Here is a 25,019-nt window from a genome sequence, read left to right on the forward strand (position 1 = left end):
CCCAACTAAGATACATTGAATCGTGAATAAAAAAGGAACACAACCAACATCTCAGCTCACGTAGAAATATCTATTGTTGTAGGTTAACATATATGGTGTCGGTTTCGTACTATTTATAAATCAACTTTTCAATTTAATCGTAAGAAATCATCAGTCAAAACATGGTCATCGACCTGGTATATATGTTGAATTATATGACGTATTATAATTTCAATATCTACTACCCGAGACGTAAACAACAACGAAATGTTACTGTTCGGCAATCAACAATGAACAAAACACTTATTGAACAATCAGCTAAAAAGACAATATTCAAAGATCTACATCGTTAAATTGATAAACTTTAAGAATAATTAAATAACAAATGTAAATCAATTCAAACGAGGAAATTAACGGCCTAGTTTATGTACAAAACATGAACGAAAAACAAATATTTAACACATCAACAAACGAAAATCTGAATTACAGGCTCCTGACTTGAGACAGGCACATACACATAGGATGTGGCGGGGTTAAACATGATAGCGGGATCCCAACCATTCCCTTAACCTGGGACAGTGGTGTAACAGTACAACATAAGAACGAACTATACAAATCAGTTGAAAAAGGCTTAACTCATCAGATGGATTCGAATAGGAATAAATCTAACAAAAACACAGGAGTGAATGTGGCTGGGTACTTGTATATCCCAACAACAAAAAGACACTGATCTGAGAGTACTCGCAGTTGCTGACAGCTAGTTTAAAGCCAATAACAACTGTAAAAAATCATGCATCTTAGACTAAATTATCAATCAGTACACATATAACATCCAACAGATTTAGTGTAAAAATGTCATAAACATAGTTTGTTTGCTAAATCAAATCGGAGAAATATTTGTATTTGATTTAATTCTTTATCAATGTAACTCTTAGATTTATCATTCATGTTAAAGAGTACTTTAGTGTAACATTTGTATGTATCTTATTTATGTATCATCGAAGCAACCGGACGTAATAAAACGGACTAACAACAGGAAATAAGCCGAGTACAATCATAAGTGGACAATAATACAATCGAATTAAACAAAACATTATAATAACTGGCTTTTCGAATAGACTAGTTATATCAGTCATTTAAATCTAAAATGTACTGAAGTATACGTATGCTGTGGTTCAAAGGCATCACTGATCACTGAAAATTAAAAATATTGTTTTCCAAATACAGATAACCCTTCGTTGAAGTAACTTTGTACTTTCGATTCTATAATTTTCATGACCATTCTATTCCCAAACCTAGTCCCGTGTTACATGTATTGTATGACACGTATGCAGTGTTTTTGTCCGTTATACTTGACTTGCTCTTTGATCTTTTCAAAACAACACTATATGATACCATCGTCCTTTTATATTGATGGGGTATTTATTTCCTTCCGGATTAGAAGTTATTAGGCCGTGTAAAGGATATCATCTCACTTCACGTTATTCATTTGACACTGTACTATGTTAATAATAGTGACTGTGCACATTCAAATAAGGATCTTATTAGAGACGTAAATTTACGCTTTGTGATTCAAGAAATATAATTTTAGCCAGATCGATCACGAACTCCGACAAATAAAAATAGTATGCTTGTCAAATATTCTAAATGGAATTGTCGCGCTTTATTTTGCGTCTAGCAACACATTTTTATTAGTCAATTAAGTAACTAAAACAGACACACTTTGCCGGAGACAGGTGAATGACATACCTATTGATTGTAAATTACACTTAGGATTTGATCACCTTATACACAGGTAAGTTAGACTCCTATTGAATTATTGAACAGCTGCATTGATTTTGATAGCTGAATATGTTTTAATGCAGGTGCTTGCTACGTTACCTTGTTTCAATGTTTAGGCTTTTAAAAACGTATTTCATAGCTCATTGTTGATCTTCAATGTACGTTTATGTAAGTAGAGTTAACCTGTTGTTCAACATCATAGGTTGATGAAAACTACATCTTTATAAGGCTTACAATTTTATGATTACTAGAACACACCCGCGAAATCGCGGCCATTCAGAGCGTAGTTTAAAGTATGTAAAGTGTTGTTGGAAGAATTTTGTAAAATATTGAATGACTGGAGAATTTCACCAAATGTATCGTAAGTCATAGGTTATTGGGGACAGGAAAATGTTTTTTATTTAACCCTCCTCCTTTATTTCCAAAATTCCCAATTTTTGGTTTTCTATCAATTTCAATATGAACATACATTTAGTATCTTATGAACATTTAAGTAAGGAACCTGTAATTCAGTGGTTGTCGTTTGTTTTTATTTGTTACATATTGTTTTTCGTTCATTTTTTGGATATAAATATGGCCGCTAGTTTTCTCGTTTGAATTATTTTACATCGTCATTTCGGGTCTTTTAAAGCTGAGTATGCGGTATGGGCTTTGCTCGTTGTTGAAGGCCGTATGATGGCCTATAGTTGTTAATTTCTGTGTCATTTTGGTCTCTTGTGGAGAGTTGTCTCAACATGGCAATCATACCACATTTTTTTTTTTTATGTTAAAAGATTTAATGACTGGAGAATTTCAGAAAAGGTATAAAAAGTTCACATGAATAATTGTAGCGCTTATCTGTATATTATATTACCTTAGCTGTATTTGGCAAAACGTTTTGGAATTTTGGTCCTCAATGCTCTAAAACTTCGTACTTTATTTGGCATTTTTAACTTTTTGGGATTCGAGCGTGACTGATGAGTCTTTTGTAGGCGAAACGCACGTCTGGCGTATATACTAAATTTATTCCTGGTATCTATGATGAGTTTATTATGAACATTCATTACTATATAAATTAAGTGTATTTACTTTCAATTCCAAGTTTACTAATTGATCCATAGCGGTCAGTTGATATAGTATATAGACCCTCTCCATTTAATAAACTCTGTGACCGCCGTGGATAGTAAACTTGAAAACGATAGCAGATAGAATTAAAATAAAAAAAAGTATACAGAAAAAAAACGCAAACCGGAAGTCTAATCTGACTTAAAATTTCGTCCCATGACGGGACAATATCCGGATGCCTTTTTCTCCTTTTTCTCCCAGAATAACTCAATCTGAATAATCATATAAATGGATGGCAAATGCGACTATGCACTGTACCTATAGGACACAGAGGCGTGTTGATTAATTTATTGGGAAAGAAGAGAAGCGACACACAAAATGAGATCTTCTCGTTTAATAGTATAGATAATAAGCTCAATCATGTACTGAACGACACTAACTTTTAACTGTACTTTAAAAGGTCGAGAAATCTAGATGACGTCAGAATATATTTGCATAGTAAATTCAAATACACAAGGCCAATATCGCCTTGAAAAACTGACCAATCGACTCAATGAACTACAATGTATTGTGGGCTGCTACGAGTTTACTACTACTTGAAAACACGTGGAATTAGTGGGAAAACTGTCGACTAATAAAGTGTAAGGGACTCTCATAATACATGTTTTTGTTCTGCGAATATGTTTAATGTAAAATATATAACATAATCTTCAATTTGCATGCTCAGATTAAAAAAATTTACTGGCTTCACGATTCGACTTTCTTTTTCGCCTTGTAAAAGTAGTTGAACAGGATTTTCCCATTGTTATCCATTGTACCTGTGCATTAATTTCACGGCGCGAAACTATAAAATTTTATATAAAGTTACCACTGTCCAGTATGAAAATTTTTGAGCTTATTCAAATCTGTAAATTGACATTTCAAAAATATTTCTACTTCAAAAAACACGAAGAACTGGCACAGGAACACTACCATCTGAATTTGATGTGTAAACTTTTTATTAAGACTTGCACTTATTATGCATGTTCTGTCTGTACCTGTCAAATTTTAAGTATTACTTAGTATTCTACAGTAAATATCTCATAATGGAAAACCGATCTTTCTGAAAGATGTTTGTATACAAAAATAAGGTCATGTGATATGATTACCAGAGGGACAACTATCCACCTAAAGTTCAAATGAAGTGGATGTAATTAATGAAAGGCAACCGTAATGCCTTCAACAATGAGAACCCACACCGTATACTTGGCTATAAATTTCCCCGGATTATACGTTGTTGTTTCTTAGACCTTAGATCTTAAAAAGACCAGTTCGAGTTTACATTTCACCAGCAAGATCTTATTCAATCAAGTGTGTTTACACTACAACATAAAAAGAACCTGAAAAAAAGATCGATTCAAACAAAATCGATTTTTTTAAAACCACCTCTAGAGGTAGACTTTTTAAGTCCGATTGAAGATTGATCTTACCCGTTTACACTGGAACAAAGATCGATCCTAGGAAAGATCGATTTATTTTTTTTGGTCAGTGTAAACGGGGTCTTAAAGACAAATTAAAAAATAGTACTTTTCCTCAATTTGATTTAGTTTTTAATCATAATAAAAGGTTAAATATCATATTTTTTTTTTTAAATTGTGAAATTTTAATGAACCCAACAGATATTTGACACACTTTAAGTCTTCACCTTTTTTACAAACACAACATTCAAGGAATCCGTATTTTTTTTAACTATCTAAATGAAAGTTGCTGTCCCCATGTATATTATCTTCGCTTGCCAAGGGTTACGATCCACTCCCGTTCTCGTAACCCTTGGCTAGCGAAGATGCATGAATATTAGCACCGACTGTTATAAAAGGGGGCAAAACTTGTCTGTATTAACCTGTTTTGACCCTTTTCAAGGTGTTGTTAACTGTTTTCTGAGAATAATTTAAGCTGTTAACTGTTTTCCGCCCACTTTGTTAACTGTTATCAGCATTTTTGCATTTTTTGTTAACTGTTTTTGCCAAAATCGAATTGTTGTTAACATGTTAACGGACCCCCCTATTGCCCCCCTCCCTTATAAACGGCTAGCTTTGCACAAGTTAGTTTATCTTATAGTTAATTGTGTTCTTCATTGTTGTTTCGTTGGGATATTGTGCACGAATACCTTAGATCTTAGAGTCATTATCAATCATATTAATGGCTATATATATCGGCTAATTCAAACACTCGTTTCTTTGCATAGAAAGAACTCTTCGTTAATATGAGCATGGAAAGAAAACTTTATATCACGAACTATAAATGCGTATAAAAAATGTGAAAAACTAACCAAAATTGTGAATCCCGCAATGCATGAAAAAATGTGTTGCATTTCAGTAAATAACACGTGTTCTCGGTTGATTGTAAACATGTAGTAATTCATCATGCATTGTTACTCATTTATTGGATTGGTCAAAAACCCAGGTAAAAATAAATTGCGTCACGCGTAAATAAACAATTACATGTGATTCAGATTCAATAGTTTATTAAAGTCTCACCACATACAACATGATTAAAACAAGATACAATTATAAAATTAATTATACAGTAAACATAGTTAAAACAATTAAATACATGTGTGTGCCATTCTTAAAAGAATTATGAGAGACTATTAAAATACAAATGATACTTATTCGTTTTATAAAATACTACAAATACAGTAGTTAATGATATAAAATACTGTTTCTCCTTGTTAAAATGTTATTGTAGGTTTGGCAACAATATTACAAATATTGGTATTTTTAAACATATATATAAATTTTTCTTCATCAGACAAGTTTAAAAACATATCATTATGACACAATATATCAATAAAAAGTGCATGTCTTAGATCTTCATACAAGGGACAATTTAAAAGTACATGTTTTTCATCCTCTAAAATATTACAGTTAAAACAGACTCTTTCGTCTAGATTTTTTCTTTCATATCGACCAGTTTCAATTTTTAATGGTGCTACACCACATCTAAACTTTGAAAAAGCACTACGATGGCGCTGTGGCATTTTCTGTAGCAAATATTGCTCAGTGTTATAAGTATGTTTAAAAAGTTTATATGTTCTCAATTTACAACCGGTACTATATGAAAAAATTCTTGTACACCAGTCTTTTTTATATTTATCAAACATTTTCTCTTCTAACTGAGATATACTAAAACTATCAAGAAAATTTTCATTTATTTTACAATATCTTTCAAAATCAAATGATTTCAACATCTCCATAACTTTGTAGCACCAATTTTTTAATTTACAACTACCTTTCATCACTGACCATTTAAAAACTTTATAATTAATTCTATTATTGTCCATTTTTGTACATTTGGACCAGTGTCTAAAAATATTTATCCACTGTTTAACACATGGTGGTTTCCAGCCCATGTCACCTGACACAGCATCGTTTGGGGTATATTTACCCACACCCATGTAGAAACGCATGTGCGAGGACATAAGTATGCTAATTCATGCATATTCTTATAAGGTAGTGGTCCCGACCTGTTTAAACAATAACTATTTTTTATCTCTGGGGCCTTGGAGTTCAAAGAAAAACCGTGTTGAAATGTACAAGTCAAATACATAGATGTGAATGGATAAATAAAATAGTGTTTTATGTCAGTCAATTGATAAGCTTAACTCAGTAATCTTATTTCTTGTTCTAATACACTGTTAATTTGTTTATGATTTATATAAGTTATTATAATTCAACTACATGATCTATAAATCATTTAAAGGGATTTTGAAAGTGAATGAATCTCCTATGGGGTTTCTTTTGATTTAAAGCGGAAGCAATCAATACTAAAAGGATGCTTACAAAGGGTAGTATTTATAAATCGGGGGATAATAAAATAAGTCAAAGAAGGACAAACATATTAAGTCAATATTGGCCCTATATATATTTTGTTTAGGAGGGGCGTTTGGGAAAATTACCAGTCGAGAGTAAGTTACATTTCCTGAGCCTTTTAGCGAATAACAAATTTCTTTACAAGACTGGTCTCTTTTGCAAATACCCTTAAGAACAATTTACTTGTTATATGAGGTATATAGGTTTTTTGTCTGAGACAATTGTCTGTGTCCGTGAAAGGTAAAAAAGACATGTATATGTGTTTGCAAAGAACATTATCCCGGGAATGATACGATATAATGGAATAAAATCATTTTACAAACATCACCTGTCAACATGGCAACCATCTCCGACTTAACACAAATTATCTCTCAATAAGTCAACTTTCACTTGGTGTACAGTTTTACACACATCAACTGTCGCAATTGCACGTCAATAATGCAACCATATCCTGCTAAACATCAACCACGTGGCGATACGGCAAGTTTCTCCAGCTTAAAATCCCGCCTCCTGTAGACAAAGCAACCATCTCCTGCTTTACATCCACACCTTTACTCGATTAATGTGATCCGGTACCATGACAAGGCAACAATTTTATGCTTTGTATTTTCACATGTAGACAAAGCAACCATCTCCTGCTTTACATTCACACCTTTACTCGATTAATGTGATCCGGTACCATGACAAGGCAACAGTTTTCTGCTTTGCATTTTCACCTGTAGACAAAGCAACCATCTCCTGCTTTACATTCACACCTTTACTCGATTAATGTGATCCGGTACCATGACAAGGCAACAATTTTCTGCTTTGTATTTTCACCTGTAGACAAAGCAACCATCTCCTGCTTTACATTCACACCTTTACTCGATTAATGTGATCCGGTACCATGACAAGGCAACAATTTTCTGCTTTGTATTTTCACCTGTAGACAAAGCAACCATCTCCTGCATTACATTCACACCTTTACTCGATTAATGTGATCCGGTACCATGACAAGGCAATAATTTTCTGCATTGTATTTTCACCTGTCGACAAAGCAACCAGCTCCTGCTTTATATCCATCATCTTTCATTCGATCAATGGAATCGGATACCCCGACATCACCTGTAAATAATACAACCATATTCTTCATCCATCACCTGTCATAACGATTCATCGAAAAGGCAACAATCTCCTGCTAAATATCCATCGCCTGTTGATAAGACATCAATCCTCTCCTTTACATTAACACCTATCAAAACGTTTTGTATAAATGGCAATAATCTCTTTTGTGATATCCATCACCTGTAGACACGGCAACACACTTCTACTTTGCATCTTTCACGTGTCGACAAGACAACAATTGCCTGCATTACATCCATCAACTGTCGCACGATTGGTGTGATATGGTATATCTTCTGCTAAACCTCTGTCACCTGTCGCACGATTGGTGTGATATGGTATATCTTCTGCTAAACCTCTGTCACCTGTCACACGATGATTCCAATATCATGCCTAGTATCAATGAGTTAAACTAAAGGGTAAAAAATCGTATTTCTTTGACGAGAATGTAAGATGCGCATCGACTAGTAAATTTAAAGTTCTATGTCATTGTATCATTTAACGTGCGCGTGCATTTTGAAAATAAATGAAATTGAATTAATTCTCGGTTGAAGTTATACCATTATCTTTATGTTATTTTAAACGTAACTGCTTCAGCCCGAAACTAAATCTATAACTTTTTTTTCCTAAAAAATACCATAATTATTTTTTTTAACTTTTCCAGATAAAACCATGTCGATATCATCAAATGAACCTCCAGTTCCTCAGCAACAGAAACGTAAGAATAGTCAACATAAACAAGCCTTGTATGACGGAACATATGATTTAGTAGTGTTGACGAGAATGTTAATTGTTGGTGTTTTAGTACTAACGTATATCTACAGTAACCAAGTTCAAACAATGATTAACCAACTTTGGTATTTTTTACTGACATCGGCAATATACAATTCGGTATATTTTGAGACATGGTTTACAACTTTTTGCTATGCTTTTATTATTGCAATTTATCCATTTGTACTTCACTACATCAAACCGTTTGAAAAATACAAAATCCATCAATCAGTGACTTATGAACATCAATCAGTATTATTTCTAGTGTGGAAAGCTATTCTTTATATGGCACCATTAGCTACTATGGACACATTCATTGTTAAAAAGTATCATGGAGTGCAACCTGACATTTGGGATGAGAAAAGAGTCGATTGGATTCAGACTACACGTGCTTTACCGGAAATGCCACCAACAGTACTGCAATTGATTGTTCATTTGATTGGAAGCGTTTTGTTGTTTGATTTAATTTTCTTTTTCATACATTTTTCACTACATAGAAACTTTTGGTTGTACAAAACGTTTCATCGCTACCACCATGATCATGATGTTCTTCATCCGCACGTCACTGACCAATTGACGGTAACCGAAAGATTAGCTCTCGTATTATCTGCCAACTTCGCACTGAAGTGTTTCAATAGTCATCCACTAACTAGAACATTTTTTGTTCCGGTATTTGTATTTTTATTAGTAGAAAATCATACTGGTTATGATATACCTTTAGGTATACACCGAATAATTCCTTTCGGAATACTCTCAGGGCCTGTCAAACATTATAATCATCATGTAAACGGCGAAAGAAACTACCAACCTTTTCTTAATTATATGGATTATATTTTTATAAAATAGTTCAGGTTAATATACTTTTACAATTTGATTTTATATCGTGTATTTATATAGAAATGAACATGTTTGATAACGAGCACAGGGAAACTGACATTTCTTTGAATAAAATGACCGTAATTAAATTTGTTGTTCTTTGATAGATAAGTTATTATATAGTGTCAATAAAATATCATGATAAACACTGTTAATGCTCTATACGGTAAACTATGAGATGTGCTTTTGCTAAGCAACGTCTTTATGAAGAAGAAGAAGAAAAAATCAATTGGAGCTCATTAAAATGCCAGTTGTTGACCTTTGAAATCGGATTCTTAAGCAAATATTATCCCTTTTATTGTTACACCTTAAGATGAGTATCCTTTTCACGGTTTTCTAAAGGGAATTTATTTTTGTTCAGATGCACATGAAATATAAAATTCCATCGGGCATTTAATTTAACAGACAAAACTGACCAGAAAACTGGTTGATAACAGACAGTTACATGTTCATGACCATGCAGTGAGACGTGGTTTCTCTTTTTTAGAGTGATGTCTTTTTAACTTTTAAATATGAATTGTTTACCATATGCTTTGTTAATTGTAAAATATAGAAAACTTTATTTTGTTTCATATACTGAAAAAATACACTTAATTGAAAGACAGTGAAAAGTAAAATCACAAAAATACTGAACTTAGAGGAAAATCAATTCGGAAAGTCCATAATCACATGGCAAAATCAAATAAGAAAACGCACCATAAACGAATGGACAAGAACTGTCATATTCCTGACTTAGTACAGGCATTTTCAAATGTAGAAAATGGTGGATTAATCCTGGTTTTATAGCGCTAACCCTCTCACTTTGATAACTGTCTCATCAAATTCCGTTATATTTACACTGATGCGTTAACTAAACAGACTCAATACATAAAATAGTCAAAATATGGGTACATCAGTCATCATCGTATAACAATTTTAAAAGGACCAATTTAACAGAACACAAAAAACATCTATCTACAAACACATTCATTGATTTGTGTGTCTGACGTCAGAAAATTTTAAACGTCACATAAATTTGTCGTCCAATGTGCATACAAACTATTTTAAAACTTACATCTATAGGCAATGTTAGCATATAGGGTTGAAAAATCAAAAGTATGTAAGAATAAATTTCAGAAATGACCGAGATTGAAAATAGTCCAAAAGTTATATATAGAATTTATAAGAATCCGCAAATAGTTAATTCCACTATCAGTTATCATCGTATAATAATTTTAAAAGGAACAATTTAACAGAAGACAAAAACATCTATCTACAAACACATTCATTGATTTGTGTGTCTGACGTCAGAAAATTTTATACGTCACAAGATATTTGTCGTTCAATGTGCATACAAACAATTTTAAAATTCACATAGGCAATGTTAACAGATAGGGTTAAAAAATTAAAAGTATGTAAGAATAAATTTCAGAAATAGATCGAGTTTGAAAATAGTCCAAAAGTAATAATTTGATACGGTGCATTTATTTTGAATATATTTCAGACTCCATTTATGAAAGAAAATTTATAAAGCAGAGCATGTTTTTAGAACATGTAATTAAAACTTGTTGAAATGAAGTTAGTTTTAAACTTAAAAAGGTAAGCTTTAAGAATTCCTTTTTTTTAATTTAGATTTATTATGCATGTCTCTATACCTAGCATGCGACGCATAACAGTTTATAAGTAGGTGTTCTCTTATATGCATTTTATACAGTGCATTTGTTAGGGATATAGTTCAGATTTCATTTATGAAAGGAAATTTATAGACCAGAATTTTTTTTTTTTTTTTATATATATATTTAAAATGTAGATTCAAATATTTTTCACTTCAAACGATAAAGTAAAACTTCTTCAAACTTATATATGATGTATAGTTCGGCGTCAGCAAAAAAGAAGCCAAGGAAAGTGTTTATTTCTTCTTCAAAAATACGTATTTCATTGAATCTCGATATTTATCATGTTTATAATTTTTCCAACAATGACATTCTACCTCCTTAAGGTAACACGATACCGAATGGCATATCTCCCGATTTCCAAACTTTTTGGCACACATGTTCTTTTAATCGAGTTACATCGGAAAATGTAATAAAAAATGGGGGTCACCATTTTTGTTTTCTTGGTATTTTCATAGGAAAACGTCAATTTTTGCGACAAATTTACATAGGTATATAGGGGAAATGCCTATTTTTCGGCTTTCCTGTTTAGATTTTCCAATGGATGGCTATGTTCTTATATACGGAGAAAAACAAAAAACTAACATAATATCCAGGATTGCAAACTGAATCCATACACGTATATAAACTCATATGTCACCATCCTTGTTTTTGAGATAAATGGCTTCAAAGTTGATTGATACCCTTACAATTTGACCGAAAACGTGTGACGTTATTGAATACAGAATGTAACGTTATTCCTACTCAGAAGTTTGGAAAACAAAATACGTGTCGGGATCTGAATGGTATTTATTTTATTTTCATTTCCCCTGTCGGGTTTCGTAAATTTCCTAGTAATGCAATATGAAATTCTACTGATATAATTTATTTTGTCCTGCACATGGAAATTTCACTCACATGAATAATAATAATAGTTCATGAATAAATAACCGGAGTTTGGTACACGTTAAATTCACGTAATTTTTTTAAATAAGATTAATCAAATACTATCTTTATTCTAAAATTTAATTTAAACCATGAAAAATACCTTCATATTTTTGTAAAGTTCACGTGAAAATAACATGAAAAATTTCACGTGTGATTCCTTTGAATTACTGAGTTTTAACTCCATCCTTTAAGACAATGGTGGTGTATTTGCTGCATCCATGCAGAAATAGAGTACTTTAAAAAAATTGATCTAGTTAACAGTTTTATAATTGCTCGGTTTTTGATGGTTGTTTAACGTTCAGTGGCAAATAGTTCATGCATGTTCGGGACGATACAATACAATTTTGAAAACAGTTGTTTATAAAAGACACATTTGATGCACTATGCAGTCAAAAAAGGTTTAACATTCTGTTAGTTGTGAAAATTATGAGGGAAAATAATGATCCTGATAAAATACATATTCTTAAAAATAAAGATAAAAACTAAAAAAAAAAAATTCAAAACTTTATATATTCTTGACTTGCTACCTATATTAGTATGTGTACTTTGCGTGGGGTAAATTTTTTTAGTTGGTTGCTCAGCAAGTCGGACAAACACTGCAAACTGTATGCAAAATTTCACAAAGTTCAACAATCTGTCATTTGTTGAAAATTTATTTACAAAACAAATCTTGAGATCATATATGCATTCTTTATAAGTAAAACAAACTGCGAAATATAAAAGTTCCAGCTTGGAATTTCACATGTAGGAGATGTTAGCCGGAGTCTGTACTCTGCGTGCCTTTTATATTTTATCAAAATGCCTAATCCAGCAACCTGTCATGAACAAAAAATAAAGAAAATCCAGACGAGTCGATATGCGCACCTTTAATATGAGTAGTAACACCAGGTACATAATTTAAACCTGAAGTAAAAATACTGTAGTCCTAAATAATTAGCCGTATACATCCTATATACACCAAGTGCGGGATTGACGCGGTCGAACGACACGGGTGAAATAATATGATGATACGTGCTCAATAGGATTTTGGTGACTAATCATATTTTTAAATATGCAGTTCATATAATGGAATGGTAATTTGGAGATCTAAAATGAAGTAGCAATGTAAGCAAGCTAACATTTCCGTCATTTTGTCTTTGGTGGAAAGTTGATTAAATGGCAATTTTACCGCACCTCCTTATTCCATTATGGTTTGAATTTTCTCAAGAAGAACAAAAGTTTTTTAAGACAAATATGTACTAAGAGACTGAAATGGTACTATGATAATTATACTACACATACTCATCAAAACTTCCCGAAAGCGGGACGAAAGATACCAGAGGGACAGTCAAACTCATAAATCGAAAATAAACTGACAACGACATGGCTAAAAATGAAAAAGACAAACACAAACATACAAACAATAGTACACATGATAGCACAACATAGAAAACTAAAGAATAAGCAACACGAACCCCACCAAACACTAGGGGTGATCTCAGGTGCTCCGGAAGGGTAAGCACATCCTGGTCCAATTTAGGAGAACAACGTTTACTAAAACTATACAAATTAGATATAAAAAGATACACGTCCAATTAGCATTAGTCCCAATTTGCTTGAAGTTTTTGTTTTTGATGTCTTTAAATGTCCAGATTTTGCTTTCTTATAAATTGCATATCCCAAATGTCATGGCGGGTCACATATATAGAATTTATAAGAATCCACAAATAGTTGATTCCACTACGCAATTGAATGATTTTGACGTTTATGGTTCAACGTATTTTGTAATTCATAATAGAAACATATCATAATGACATAAACTAGAACAATAGCATACTGACGGGATCTTTTTAAGTAAAGAGTCACGTTATAAGAACCAAAGAAATACAAAAAGTCGCATATACAAAGCACGCCACCAAAAATTGAAAGACAATACAAACACATTGACGAGATGTACAAGTACCGAGCCACGTCAAACGGATATCACATAAAACCATTAACAGTAAAAGTAATATTAATAATAGAACAAAGACAAATGAAAGAACTATAAAACACGTTGTTAAGATGATAAACAACAGTTGACTTACAGTTAACACTCTTTCCTATAGAAATACTGCAATAACTCGAATTTGCTTTGAACAATTGAAATTTTAAGAATTTTTAAAAACACGGTTCCTCAATGAAATAACCATGATAGTTATTGAAAAAACTGGTCATTATCGTCATACATGGACTGTCCGTAGAACAGTGATATTGACCGAGACAGTGTCATGCATGGACTGTCCGTAGAACAGTGATATTGACGGAGACAGTGTCATACATGGACTGTCCGTAGAACAGTGATATTAACGGAGACAGTGTCATACATGGACTGTCCGTAGAAAAGTGATATTGACGGAGACAGTGTCGTACATGGACTGTCCGTAGAACAGTGATAATGACTGCGACAGTGATAATGACCACGTATATAGGTCAGTCATTATCGCTGTCTTAGTCAATACAACTGCAGTCTATATATCACAGCAATGACCAGTTTAACTAGTATATAAATTCAATATCTCCTCTTTTCACTAGGAATAAAAACGATCAGACGATTGATTCTATGGAAATAAGAATGTATTTAAATGAATATACAGAGGTGGATTTAGGGAGGCAGTTGGTCTGGGCTCCCTTTTTGTGGGAAAAATTTGGTTGATTATTTAGGGGAAAACAGGGCATGAATGGAGTGGGCCTTATCTTAGGCATTGTGGGCCTCCTTGTGAAAATAACAGGATCCGCTACTGTTATATGACATAATCAAAAACCGAGAGCATATAGTACTTTTTTATTCTTTTTAAGTCAAATTATGTTGCATTTTATAATCTATAATCTGTGTTTGATAAGTATGATATACATTTATATTTTTCTAATGACAAAAACATTTAAGCCTGTACTAGGTACAACCATAAATACGTCAAGATATATCTTGGATTATAAAATTGATATATGCACATTGCTTTACAACACTAAACAAACATGTCGTAAACATAACTTCTTTGATATCCTATGATATTCGAGTGAAAAGTACTTTACTGCTTCCTGATTATATGTTGACCAATTCACTTTCGTGACGACTGTATTTATGGATTCAAGTAATTTATTGGATATGCCGCCTTAGTGTAAATATCGCAAACATAAAGTAAATTATTTCTTGTATTTTCCCTCATTTTCTTTTTTTCGATTTCATTCATTAGTTTTTTTTTACCAAAACAAAGGAGACGTGGTATGTTTTCTAGTGAGACATTTCTCTAGCCGAGTCCATATGAAATGCATGTTAACAAAATAACAACAAACATTTATGACGAACAAAAACCAACGACTACTTCTGCGCGTGTCACAATTAGAAATTATTGATTATACAAACATATTTATTATATACGCTATCTTATTTCCATAAACTATTCAAATTCCTCTCGCCATTCACAGTTAGTACAAATTTCCCATGCTTTATTTTACAATTGTGTGGTGATTCTTAATTTATATGTTAAAAGTTAATTATATTTACACAAACTTATTATATAACTTGATAGGTAGTAGGATATATAAAATAATCTATTTAGAAAGATTTATTTGGCAAAATACGATTTATTTGGCAAAATACGCGTTAAGATATATGATGTGGTCCCGACACACAAACATGAACAAACACGGTTATGAGAAAATCGACACTTGCTACGTTTAATATTCACCATCGTGAATGTTTTGACTGCTACAAGGTATTTGTGTTCAACTTTCTAGCGACATATTTCGTGGTATTTGATCAATTGAAATCAGAAAAGTTTGATTTATAAAATTAATCAGCCAATTGTTTCCAGGTTTTGTTTTTATATTGACATGTATGTTCTGAATGGATATTGAAATATATTTATGGCAACATGATCTACAGTTGACTTATGTAAGCTTACGAGATGGAGGGCAGGTATGTATCAATACGTAGAAACATTAGATACATGACCAAAAGTAAGCTTCAAAAAAAAAAAAAAACAAGTAAGTTAAGGTCAACTTTGCATGAAAGAGTTAGTTAGAACATCCTTTTTATAATAATTCATAAATGGTGGGTTGTCAAACGTCTTTTTAAAAACAAAATGGCACTAGATATTAGCATATATTTCGAGAAATATCATACATCTAAATGTTGTTTTTATGAATAAATCAGAGCCTGGCATAGTCAACATACAAGCAAATTTTAATTCTTTATTAAGACATATCATTATCATATCATTGACATTAATAATCAACAATGTTATATCACAGCACCAACTCAACAATATCACAATATAAAAAAAATCCACCAACTTTTGATTTTACAATACCTCTTTGGTATGGACATTTTTTCTATAAAATATATAAATATATAACACTACAGTTTGTCATTTTCATCTTAATTTTCCGATTAGTAGGGTATCTTGACGTATCTTGTGCAAATTAATTGAAGGCGAATCATCATTTAGCACTATTCTGTTGTTGATTGTTTTCACGAATCCAGTTTGACCCTATCATTTGTAATGGGTTTGTTAATAGCAACATTTGTACCTGCAATGAACGAGGAAAGGTAGATCTGAATCTCTGCAAATTACTTGTTAACTGAGACTGTTTTATACGACAATACTTTTATAAAAATAGTTTAAATACATAGAGAAAGAAAGAGCCAGATAAAAAAAAAATGAATTTTATGAATCATATTAACTGAGAACATTGACACTTTGAAAAGGTGAACAGTTTTTCATACAAAAACCTGTTCACAAAATGCATATTTAATATCTAATCTCTAATTTAGTTTTATATTTTTGACTAACTGTATGATGACCCTCAAATGTAAAACAAATATTGTCTATTCTGGTTATCAAGTTAAATGTGATGAAAAATAAACTAAAGACATGTCAAAGTTAAAGGTTAGGCCTATAATTTGTTATTTGAATAACCACTAACATTAAAAGCAAAAACAAAGTATTATGTAACGGTTGTGGAAGCATACTCGATTTATTATGAAACATATACAAAATTGCTTACTTTGAAAGCTTAAAGTTCGATAACTCTAGTAAGAAATATCTAAAATTCATTCAATCTTTTTTAAAATCGGCTACTTAGTTCGCTCCCACTTTTTAAAGAAAGCAAACACAAAGGTGATTCGAATTTTTTACCAAAATCCTAACTTTATGTGTGTAGCACATATCAACGTTTTTCTCTGAATTGTCTTAATTCTGATTGGATTATTTAAATGATTGGTTTTGTTATAACAAACATAGTACAATGAAACAAACTGAGCAGTATATAAACATTAAACAATTTGTGTATTTCATTGCACCTATATATATATGATTTTGCAAATACTCAAATGTGATACAATAATTAGCTATACCAATGACCCCTGACTTTTTCTCGCTTTAAAAATGTAGGCTAATGAACACAAAAAAAAAAGAAAAAAGAAGTGTACATCTTAAGCACAATATTTCGTTAAATCATATGTTACAGTTTTCAGTCAAAGTACAAACAAAATTCTGAAGTTTGTTGAATATTCGCAAATTCGTATTATGACCAAATATGGAGTACAATTATTAATGAATGACACTATATTAGATTTATTAATAACCAGAAACCCTGCAATGGTTCATATTGTCTTACTTTTGCATTTGTGTAAGAAATGTCTTTGACAAATATTAATAATCAATATACGCGATTCAAGATGTCCTTTGATTGTTTTGTCATTAGTTGCTCTTTCATTGACAGTTTCAATATCTCAATATATATTTGTAATAAATAGACGAATAACTTTTTCCTTTAAGATTACGCATAACAAAGGCAATCGATAATGTTGAAAGATCTTTGTACATATGCACCGTTATTGTCACACAGAGGCCAGCTCTAATTTAACCTCAATCAGACAGAAATGATTTTCCCTTCATAACACACTCTTTGCAGCACTCGTATCTGTTAACATCCGGTAATTGCCTCATTCTAAGTTCATTACAGTATTAGTTGACAAGTATCTTATATTCAATTCACCATTTCAATGTCTTCTACATATTAATTAATAAATCAAAGAATACTGAACATCGTGCTAAGGGGCGTTTTTTATTCAACGTCATCCTTTTCCCTTTTATCAGCCTTCGTCATTCAAAGTTTTGCTTGTTTTCACAACCTTATTTTACATCGAGTAAGGTATCCGGTGCTACCTTTCACCAGAATGAGAGTGATTCATTGGATCCATAATCTGCTGCACCAGTTTGGAAGAGTTTGTACCACGACACAGTGTGTTCACTCAGGTTCAGTCCATCAAGCTTGATAAAAGCCTCACCAAGACTTAACTTCTTGTCAAAAGTTTTTTGTCTGGCCCATACGATTATCTGTAATAGTTAGGGTGTTTTTTAATACTTGATGCATGAACAAAGATATTTTCACGATATTATGTCGAGGTTTACAGTAATACTCATATTTATGCCATATCATGTTATAACAAGCACCATGACATTTATAAGAATACTACAATACTTCAATAGCAGATGTCATTTCAAACACATAATATATATTATGAACACTTTGTTTATTAAATATTATTTTTATCGCTTTTTTATCTTATTTTGCTTGTAATCTTTTGTGAGCATTTTTGATATCAAGCCTCTTCAATAAGAATTGTTTTTCTCATTCAAATAGATTGGGACCAGACTGACGTAAAACGATCACGTCATGGACGTTGCATAGAAATTAGCAATCAGTAGATTATTCGTTTCATTCTTTTTGTAATATATATATATATATATAAAATGACTGAATAAATAGTCAACGATCAATCTTACAGGGCGATGGATCATGTAATATGATTCTGTACACTACAAAATATAATATATAACAAGTCAAAAAGGGTACAACATCACCATTAAATAACTATAAAATATACAAATATTAGATATTTCGGATAACAGATATCCTTCTTCAATAATAGCACGATGTCAAATGAATCATGTCAATATATTCAAACTGAGATACTTTTTCTAAATCTTGAATTTATACAATTTAAGCGAACACCACAGACGCTGATACAATTTTAAAATTTCTAAACACGGCGCAAAGATTACTAAGATATGCCAAATGAAAGTAGTTATTTTCATTTGGCATATCTTAGTAATCTTTGCGCCGTGTTTAGAAATTTTAAAATTGTATCAGTTATTTTCATTTGGCATATCTTAGTAATCTTTGCGCCGTGTTTAGAAATTTTAAAATTGTATCAGCGTCTGTGGTGTTCGCTTAAATTGTATAAATTCAAGATTTAGAAAAAGTATCTCAGTTTGAATATATTGACATGATTCATTTGACATCGTGCTATTATTGAAGAAGGATATCTGTTATCCGAAATATCTAATATTTGTATATTTTATAGTTATTTAATGGTGATGTTGTACCCTTTTTGACTTGTTATATATATATATATATATATATATATATATATATATATATATATATATATATATATATATATATATATATATATATATATTAAACGAGTCTAAATTGAAAACTACGTTCAAACCTATGATTGCGTTGGATAAAAATATATATAAGCTAGTAAAACTGGTGCTGTTTAATGTTATAACATCATATGCATTTTAATTATTATCATTGTCGTTTCCACTGATTTAGATGAAAACCTACCTTTATACTCCTTCCATGAATGTTGCAAGCAGAATACTTTATTTTCTTTCTAAACATTGGCTCAAATGATGCTTTAATAACTTGTGTTTTCTTTTTCTGGATTGTCTTCAGCCCTTCAACCAAGTACGTTTTTACATATGTGTCTGAAATGAATAATAACATATATACACATGAACATTTTAGGAAATATTTAGGATTACAATTTAAGAATAACACATCTTTATTATACTTCTAGTACCATAAAATGATTTCTTTTATGGAGGACAATAATGAAATTTGTTAATCTATATTGTTATAAAAACTTCAATGCTTTTTTAATGACAGAACACACACATTCCTTTTCATAGCTTTGATTTAATAATGAATAGTCGATCCCAAAAACATTTATGGAAGAGTTGATTTAAAATAAAGGCGATGTTCCTTGAACAAACCATTTTATGATTATCAATTCCCAAATACTTAAAAAGAAAAGAATATATATATATAAACAAATAAGGCGATTTCACTGTGACAATGTATATATAATATGATTAAATTTCATTCTCCTAAAAAAGATTGATCGTTTCAAATTTTTTTGATTATCGTATATATCCGGGATTGTGATATATAAACCTCTTCTTCGCAATTGCAAGATGAAAGCTTAAACATGGTAACAAGGTATAAAATGGACGGATTAATAGACGGGTCAAACATTGTATACCCTCAACAACTTCATGAAATGGTGTGTAACAAGTGTGGTTGGTAAAATTATAAGAAAAAATGAGTCATTGGTTTAGATTTCTTCATACGAAAATCACAAGACATTATTATTGTCTAACGATTTCTTCTTTCCTGAATATGTTACCGTTTTTATTGTACATTTGTATTTCAATATTTATCAAAAGTACCATGCTTATATTTTAATACGCTAGACGCGCGTTTCGACTACATAAGACTCATCACGTATCCTCATATCAAAATAGATAAAAACCAAACAAGTACAAAATTGAAGGGCATTGAGGAGCCAAAACTCCCAAAAGTTATATCCAAAAAGTCAAATCTATTAAGATGTGAACCTTCTATCTAACTTTCCTCTTATCGGAAATAGACGTAAATAAAACATGGGTAAGAGTAGAATGCGAGAAGTGTACCTACACACATTATAAAAACAGTCAGTAAAGGACATCAGTTTGTGTGTTTGTTTAAAAATGAGTGATTAGATGGCAACATTAGAATACCGCGGTTCTATAGTCAAAAGCAGTAGGATGGATGTTAAGTTTTGATCCCATTTTTTCGTCTTGTATCTATCGTCTTGTCTCTTGTTAGACAATGTTTTCCCGGGGTAACAATCTGCTCTATCACCCTCTCAGCTTTGTGTGATTTATATATTACTAACCTGGAGGTGGAGATTCGTTTCCATTCTGGAGCCCTGAAACATGTATAACGTCTATTTCCAATTGACCTTTAGAAACCATAAATCCCAAGCGTATATTACCACAAACTGATTGTTCTGAAAGAAAACATCACATTACATTTATAACCATTATGGTTAACGATTGTAGTAATCTGTTTCTGTTATAGAAACCTGATTTTTAGACTCGCATTTTGATGTGGTTTGTGGGGCTTAATCTTTAGGTAAGTATTTTGTGGACTGCTTTTTTTGTCAATGTTCTCTATAGTCGAAGTGTATGCATCACTATTTTTCTCTTTTTAATATATCTTAATTGACTGTCATTTCAATATCCAAAATAACTCGTATACATATAAATAAAAGAATATATTGGAAGACATCAATAAGACTGCAATAACAATTAAAAACACAAATAAAAACCGACTCATCTTAGAACATATTTAAATAGTCGTACATGAAATGATATTGCGTAAATCTTTTTTATTGAATCCTCCTATAGAATATGTATAATATCAAAATATGTGCTACGAATATAGACATTAAATTCCAAAGGCGACTAGCCAAAGGCATATTTTCGTTTGTTTTTTTTTAACTCAATAATTGACATTCTTTATGTATTGATATTTCAAAAATCCCATTTAAATATCATGTATCAAAATGAATTGATTGTAAAGGAAACTACCTTTAAAAAGTACATTAAATGTTATGGTTTAGAATATTTTTTATCCACAAAATCTCTTTTTAATCATGCAAATTGCATTTTAGATTAAATGACGAGAACAATGACTGCTAGTAATGAATATCAGATTTAGATAGAAGGCGATATAAAAACTTCGGAAATTCTTTACCTTTTAGTATTCAAGAAAATTTTTAGAAAAGTAAAGCACACACGTGTTCAGTAATCTACAGAACATTTTTTTTTTTTGATAAATTGAACTATATTTATTAATGTTTGCAAATTAAAAAGTCTAAATGGTTAATTATTTCGAGATATCCCAACTACAAATATTGGTACCCCGAAACGGGGTAATGTCATATTTGTACATAATGTCATATATTCCTTCAAGTGTTTTCGTCTTACGTTATACACTTACCACTAGATGGCTTTGGAGGAATTTGTGATGATCCCAAACTGGACGTTATATCATCTCCCTCTGGTGGTGGTCGATCAACAGATAACAATCTATCACTAAATTTATAAATATATAAAAGTATGTAAGTATAATCATACGCGTTCAAAATTAACAAAGCATCAAAACTTCAAATTATGTAATCCCCAGTTTATATTCATCATATTCCACTTATATAAACGATCACCACTGTAACAGTACCAATATTTAAGTACATAGACACATGTTGAGCATTTCGACAATTAATGTCTACTCATTGATGATCGGGAAATATTTGAAAATCCGGTCTAAACCAAACGCAAAAAATCTGATGAAAAAGAAGGAACCTAACGTTCACAAAGCTGTTATTTTTATAAATGTTTTGCTTTAAGTACTGGACAATACGACGTAATATTGTCTGCTCATATACGTCTTTTTTTTTGTCTCTATACCTATTATGTTGCTTGTGATTGTTGACAACTTGTATTTTCCTTTAAATTTCGCTTCCCCTTAAATATAGTTTAGATATTTCGACGCACTCGGTCGCGCTCTGGATTAGAGTTCGTGCATTTTCTTCAGTGTTTGTTCGAAGCCTTCATATTTCTTCTCAATCGATTTATGAGATTTGAATATCAGTAACCTTTTGCCATCTTATCTGATCTTATGTATAAGGATAGTATAACTCATTTTGAATTTTTGATTCACCGCATATTCTAATTTTATAAATGAATCAAAACAGCCTGTTTACAAAAGTATGAACGGTCATCGTTGTGACTATAAATGGTAGCCAGACCTCCCTCTCAGTCGACATTTGCGACCCTTTGGCTACACTTAGGCAGATATCAATCGACTGTTTATTAGACAGACCACAACACTACTTTGAGCAGGATAGAAAGAATCATTCGGTAAAGATTTTGGAGAAGAAAACTAAAAACGTTGGCACTAAATGGTATCAATGAAAAGATGCCATTCAAATCACACAGTGCTTACCATCGAAGCTGCAAGTGTAAGATACACAGTTCCGTTGTAAATATTAAAGTAGCTTGAAATATGAAATTTTAGAATTATTCAGACGTCGTTTTGTTTTTAATTTGTTTTACGGTCAAGATTTTTCAGTAAAATCATACTGATGGAGGATATCTGTTATCAGAAATATTTGTTGATGCTAGTATGAACTGTTTCGTTTTTATATTAGAGTAATTTTTTTATAATTATATATGTATATTTGTAATGCTTTATTGTGTACATTCAAATACGCACCTTCTACTTAGATGTTTGTCATCATCTCCGTCACTATCATTGTCATAGAAACTGCTTAAACTGGTGGCACATGATGCAATGGTGTTTTGTATGGAATGTCGTGGTGCTATAAAATATAAAATTGTTATTATACTATTTTGCTGGTAACAACATAAAATACAAGATCATAAGTTACATACCATGGTGAAATGGATAACTTAGTTCCAAATAAAGTAAGATTTCAAACCAAAAATAGATTTTGCCCAAAAAGTTTGCACTGTGAAACTAGGGGGAAAATTTCAGTATAATTTGGTTGATATCTAAATATTTTCAAATAATTTAATCGTTATGATGTCATTTACTTGATCTTTCATCTTATATACAAAAGTTGAATATTCCGTTATAAATTTGTACTTTTTCCTCAGACTTACTGTATTCAAAACGGGAATTCCTTGATCAAATGGCAAAATCAAAAGGTCAAACCAATCAAACGAAAAAAAATTGTCAAATTCATTTACTTATGTAGAAAGTAATCTTTAAAATTATCAACGAAGACAACTTTGTTGTGAATAATGTCAGTGTCGAAAGTCGTCATTTTCGTGACAACCAAAAAAGGAAATGCACATGAAGAATTGTATCAATCTTTTGAGGTTTATATTCAAATTGCAACATGCATGTCGCTCAAACTACGAAATTGTCTAGCTTATCATTTGCAGCATACTTTCAGCGTTTTGGTATAATACCTTACAATATCTTAAAGTGTAAATGAAGTACGGTTTGGTCACCGAATCATACTTACAAGGGGTATTGGTGATTTGAAATATGACGTCACCAGCACTCTTACTTCTATTCGCTAGTGCTTCTTTTTCTGTTTCTGAAAAACGTTATTAATCATAACAATATCAAATTACCATCACATATTTTGTATCAAAAATTTCTAAGACTCGATTCTAAAAGAGTATCACCATTATGATTCCTGTATTAAATTCCTTAAATGAACATCTTAAACGTAATCATACAGCAAATGGATATTTCCATCCGTGTTGCTGCATAATAATATTGTAAAATATTAGCTGTGAGTCTCACTAGGAAGGGTTTTCTTAAATATCGACCGAGAACAACGAAAGGTTACAATAAGCTACATATTGTGTCGAGGAGCAGACACATTGCGAAATGTTTACTCTAAAATCTCATATTCCATTTATCTGTTTGTAATTGTGTGGTTTTCAAAATGAAAACAAGAAATTTTATTCATTTGATAAGCTATAAATAAAGCAACAGTAGTTTAACGCTGTTCAAAAATCATAAACCGGAATACTCTTAACATGTCATGCAAAATTTGCCAACTTCTGTTACAAATAATGACGCTGGTGAACGGACAAAAATTAATAAGGCATCGTAAGACACTAATGAAATAAAAAAGGCATGACAGTCTTTTTTATTGTCATAATGCTATCGGTTTCTTTTAAACTTGCGAATTTGTATTTTCCCTCTGGCATTTACTGTCTATAATTTAGATTGGGGGTGTTGGTACTTATAATAATATAAATGTGTCATAAAGATTTCTTAATATTGAAAATCATTTATTTAAAAGCTTTAAAAAATATGTATTTATATTTAATAGTTTTCACAT

The 25,019-nt window shown here is 31.4% G+C and overlaps 2 protein-coding genes across 5 annotated transcripts in view; one reads left to right on the top strand and one right to left on the bottom strand.

Annotated features, from left to right (window-relative positions):
* Positions 1 to 1,419: 1,419 nt before the first annotated feature.
* On the top strand, positions 1,420 to 9,493 carry LOC143055405 (cholesterol 25-hydroxylase-like). 2 transcript variants are annotated; one of them, XM_076228542.1, is made up of 2 exons: positions 1,420 to 1,774; positions 8,422 to 9,493. In XM_076228542.1, exon 2 carries the CDS (start codon positions 8,430 to 8,432, stop codon positions 9,372 to 9,374), a length of 945 nt encoding a protein of 314 aa, XP_076084657.1. In that variant the 5' UTR covers positions 1,420 to 1,774; positions 8,422 to 8,429; the 3' UTR covers positions 9,375 to 9,493. The 2 variants fall into 2 exon arrangements, with proteins under 2 accessions (XP_076084657.1, XP_076084665.1); XM_076228550.1 differs by lacking the exon at positions 1,420 to 1,774 and adding an exon at positions 1,805 to 1,929.
* Positions 9,494 to 16,181: 6,688 nt separating this feature from the next.
* LOC143055417 (regulating synaptic membrane exocytosis protein 2-like) overlaps positions 16,182 to 25,019 on the bottom strand; it is a 57,138-nt gene continuing 48,300 nt past the window's right edge. For all 3 annotated transcript variants that reach the window (XM_076228574.1, XM_076228567.1, XM_076228560.1), the window contains 6 exons: positions 24,186 to 24,260; positions 23,408 to 23,513; positions 22,133 to 22,227; positions 21,024 to 21,137; positions 19,649 to 19,791; positions 16,182 to 18,345 (listed from right to left, as the gene is read on the bottom strand). In XM_076228574.1, the coding sequence (XP_076084689.1) occupies positions 18,178 to 18,345; positions 19,649 to 19,791; positions 21,024 to 21,137; positions 22,133 to 22,227; positions 23,408 to 23,513; positions 24,186 to 24,260 (701 nt within the window). In that variant the 3' untranslated portion in view covers positions 16,182 to 18,177. The remainder of the gene's footprint in view (positions 18,346 to 19,648; positions 19,792 to 21,023; positions 21,138 to 22,132; positions 22,228 to 23,407; positions 23,514 to 24,185; positions 24,261 to 25,019) is intronic.

Source organism: Mytilus galloprovincialis, chromosome 1 (assembly GCF_965363235.1).
Source record: "Mytilus galloprovincialis chromosome 1, xbMytGall1.hap1.1, whole genome shotgun sequence".
In the NCBI taxonomy this organism is placed as follows: domain Eukaryota; kingdom Metazoa; phylum Mollusca; class Bivalvia; order Mytilida; family Mytilidae; genus Mytilus; species Mytilus galloprovincialis.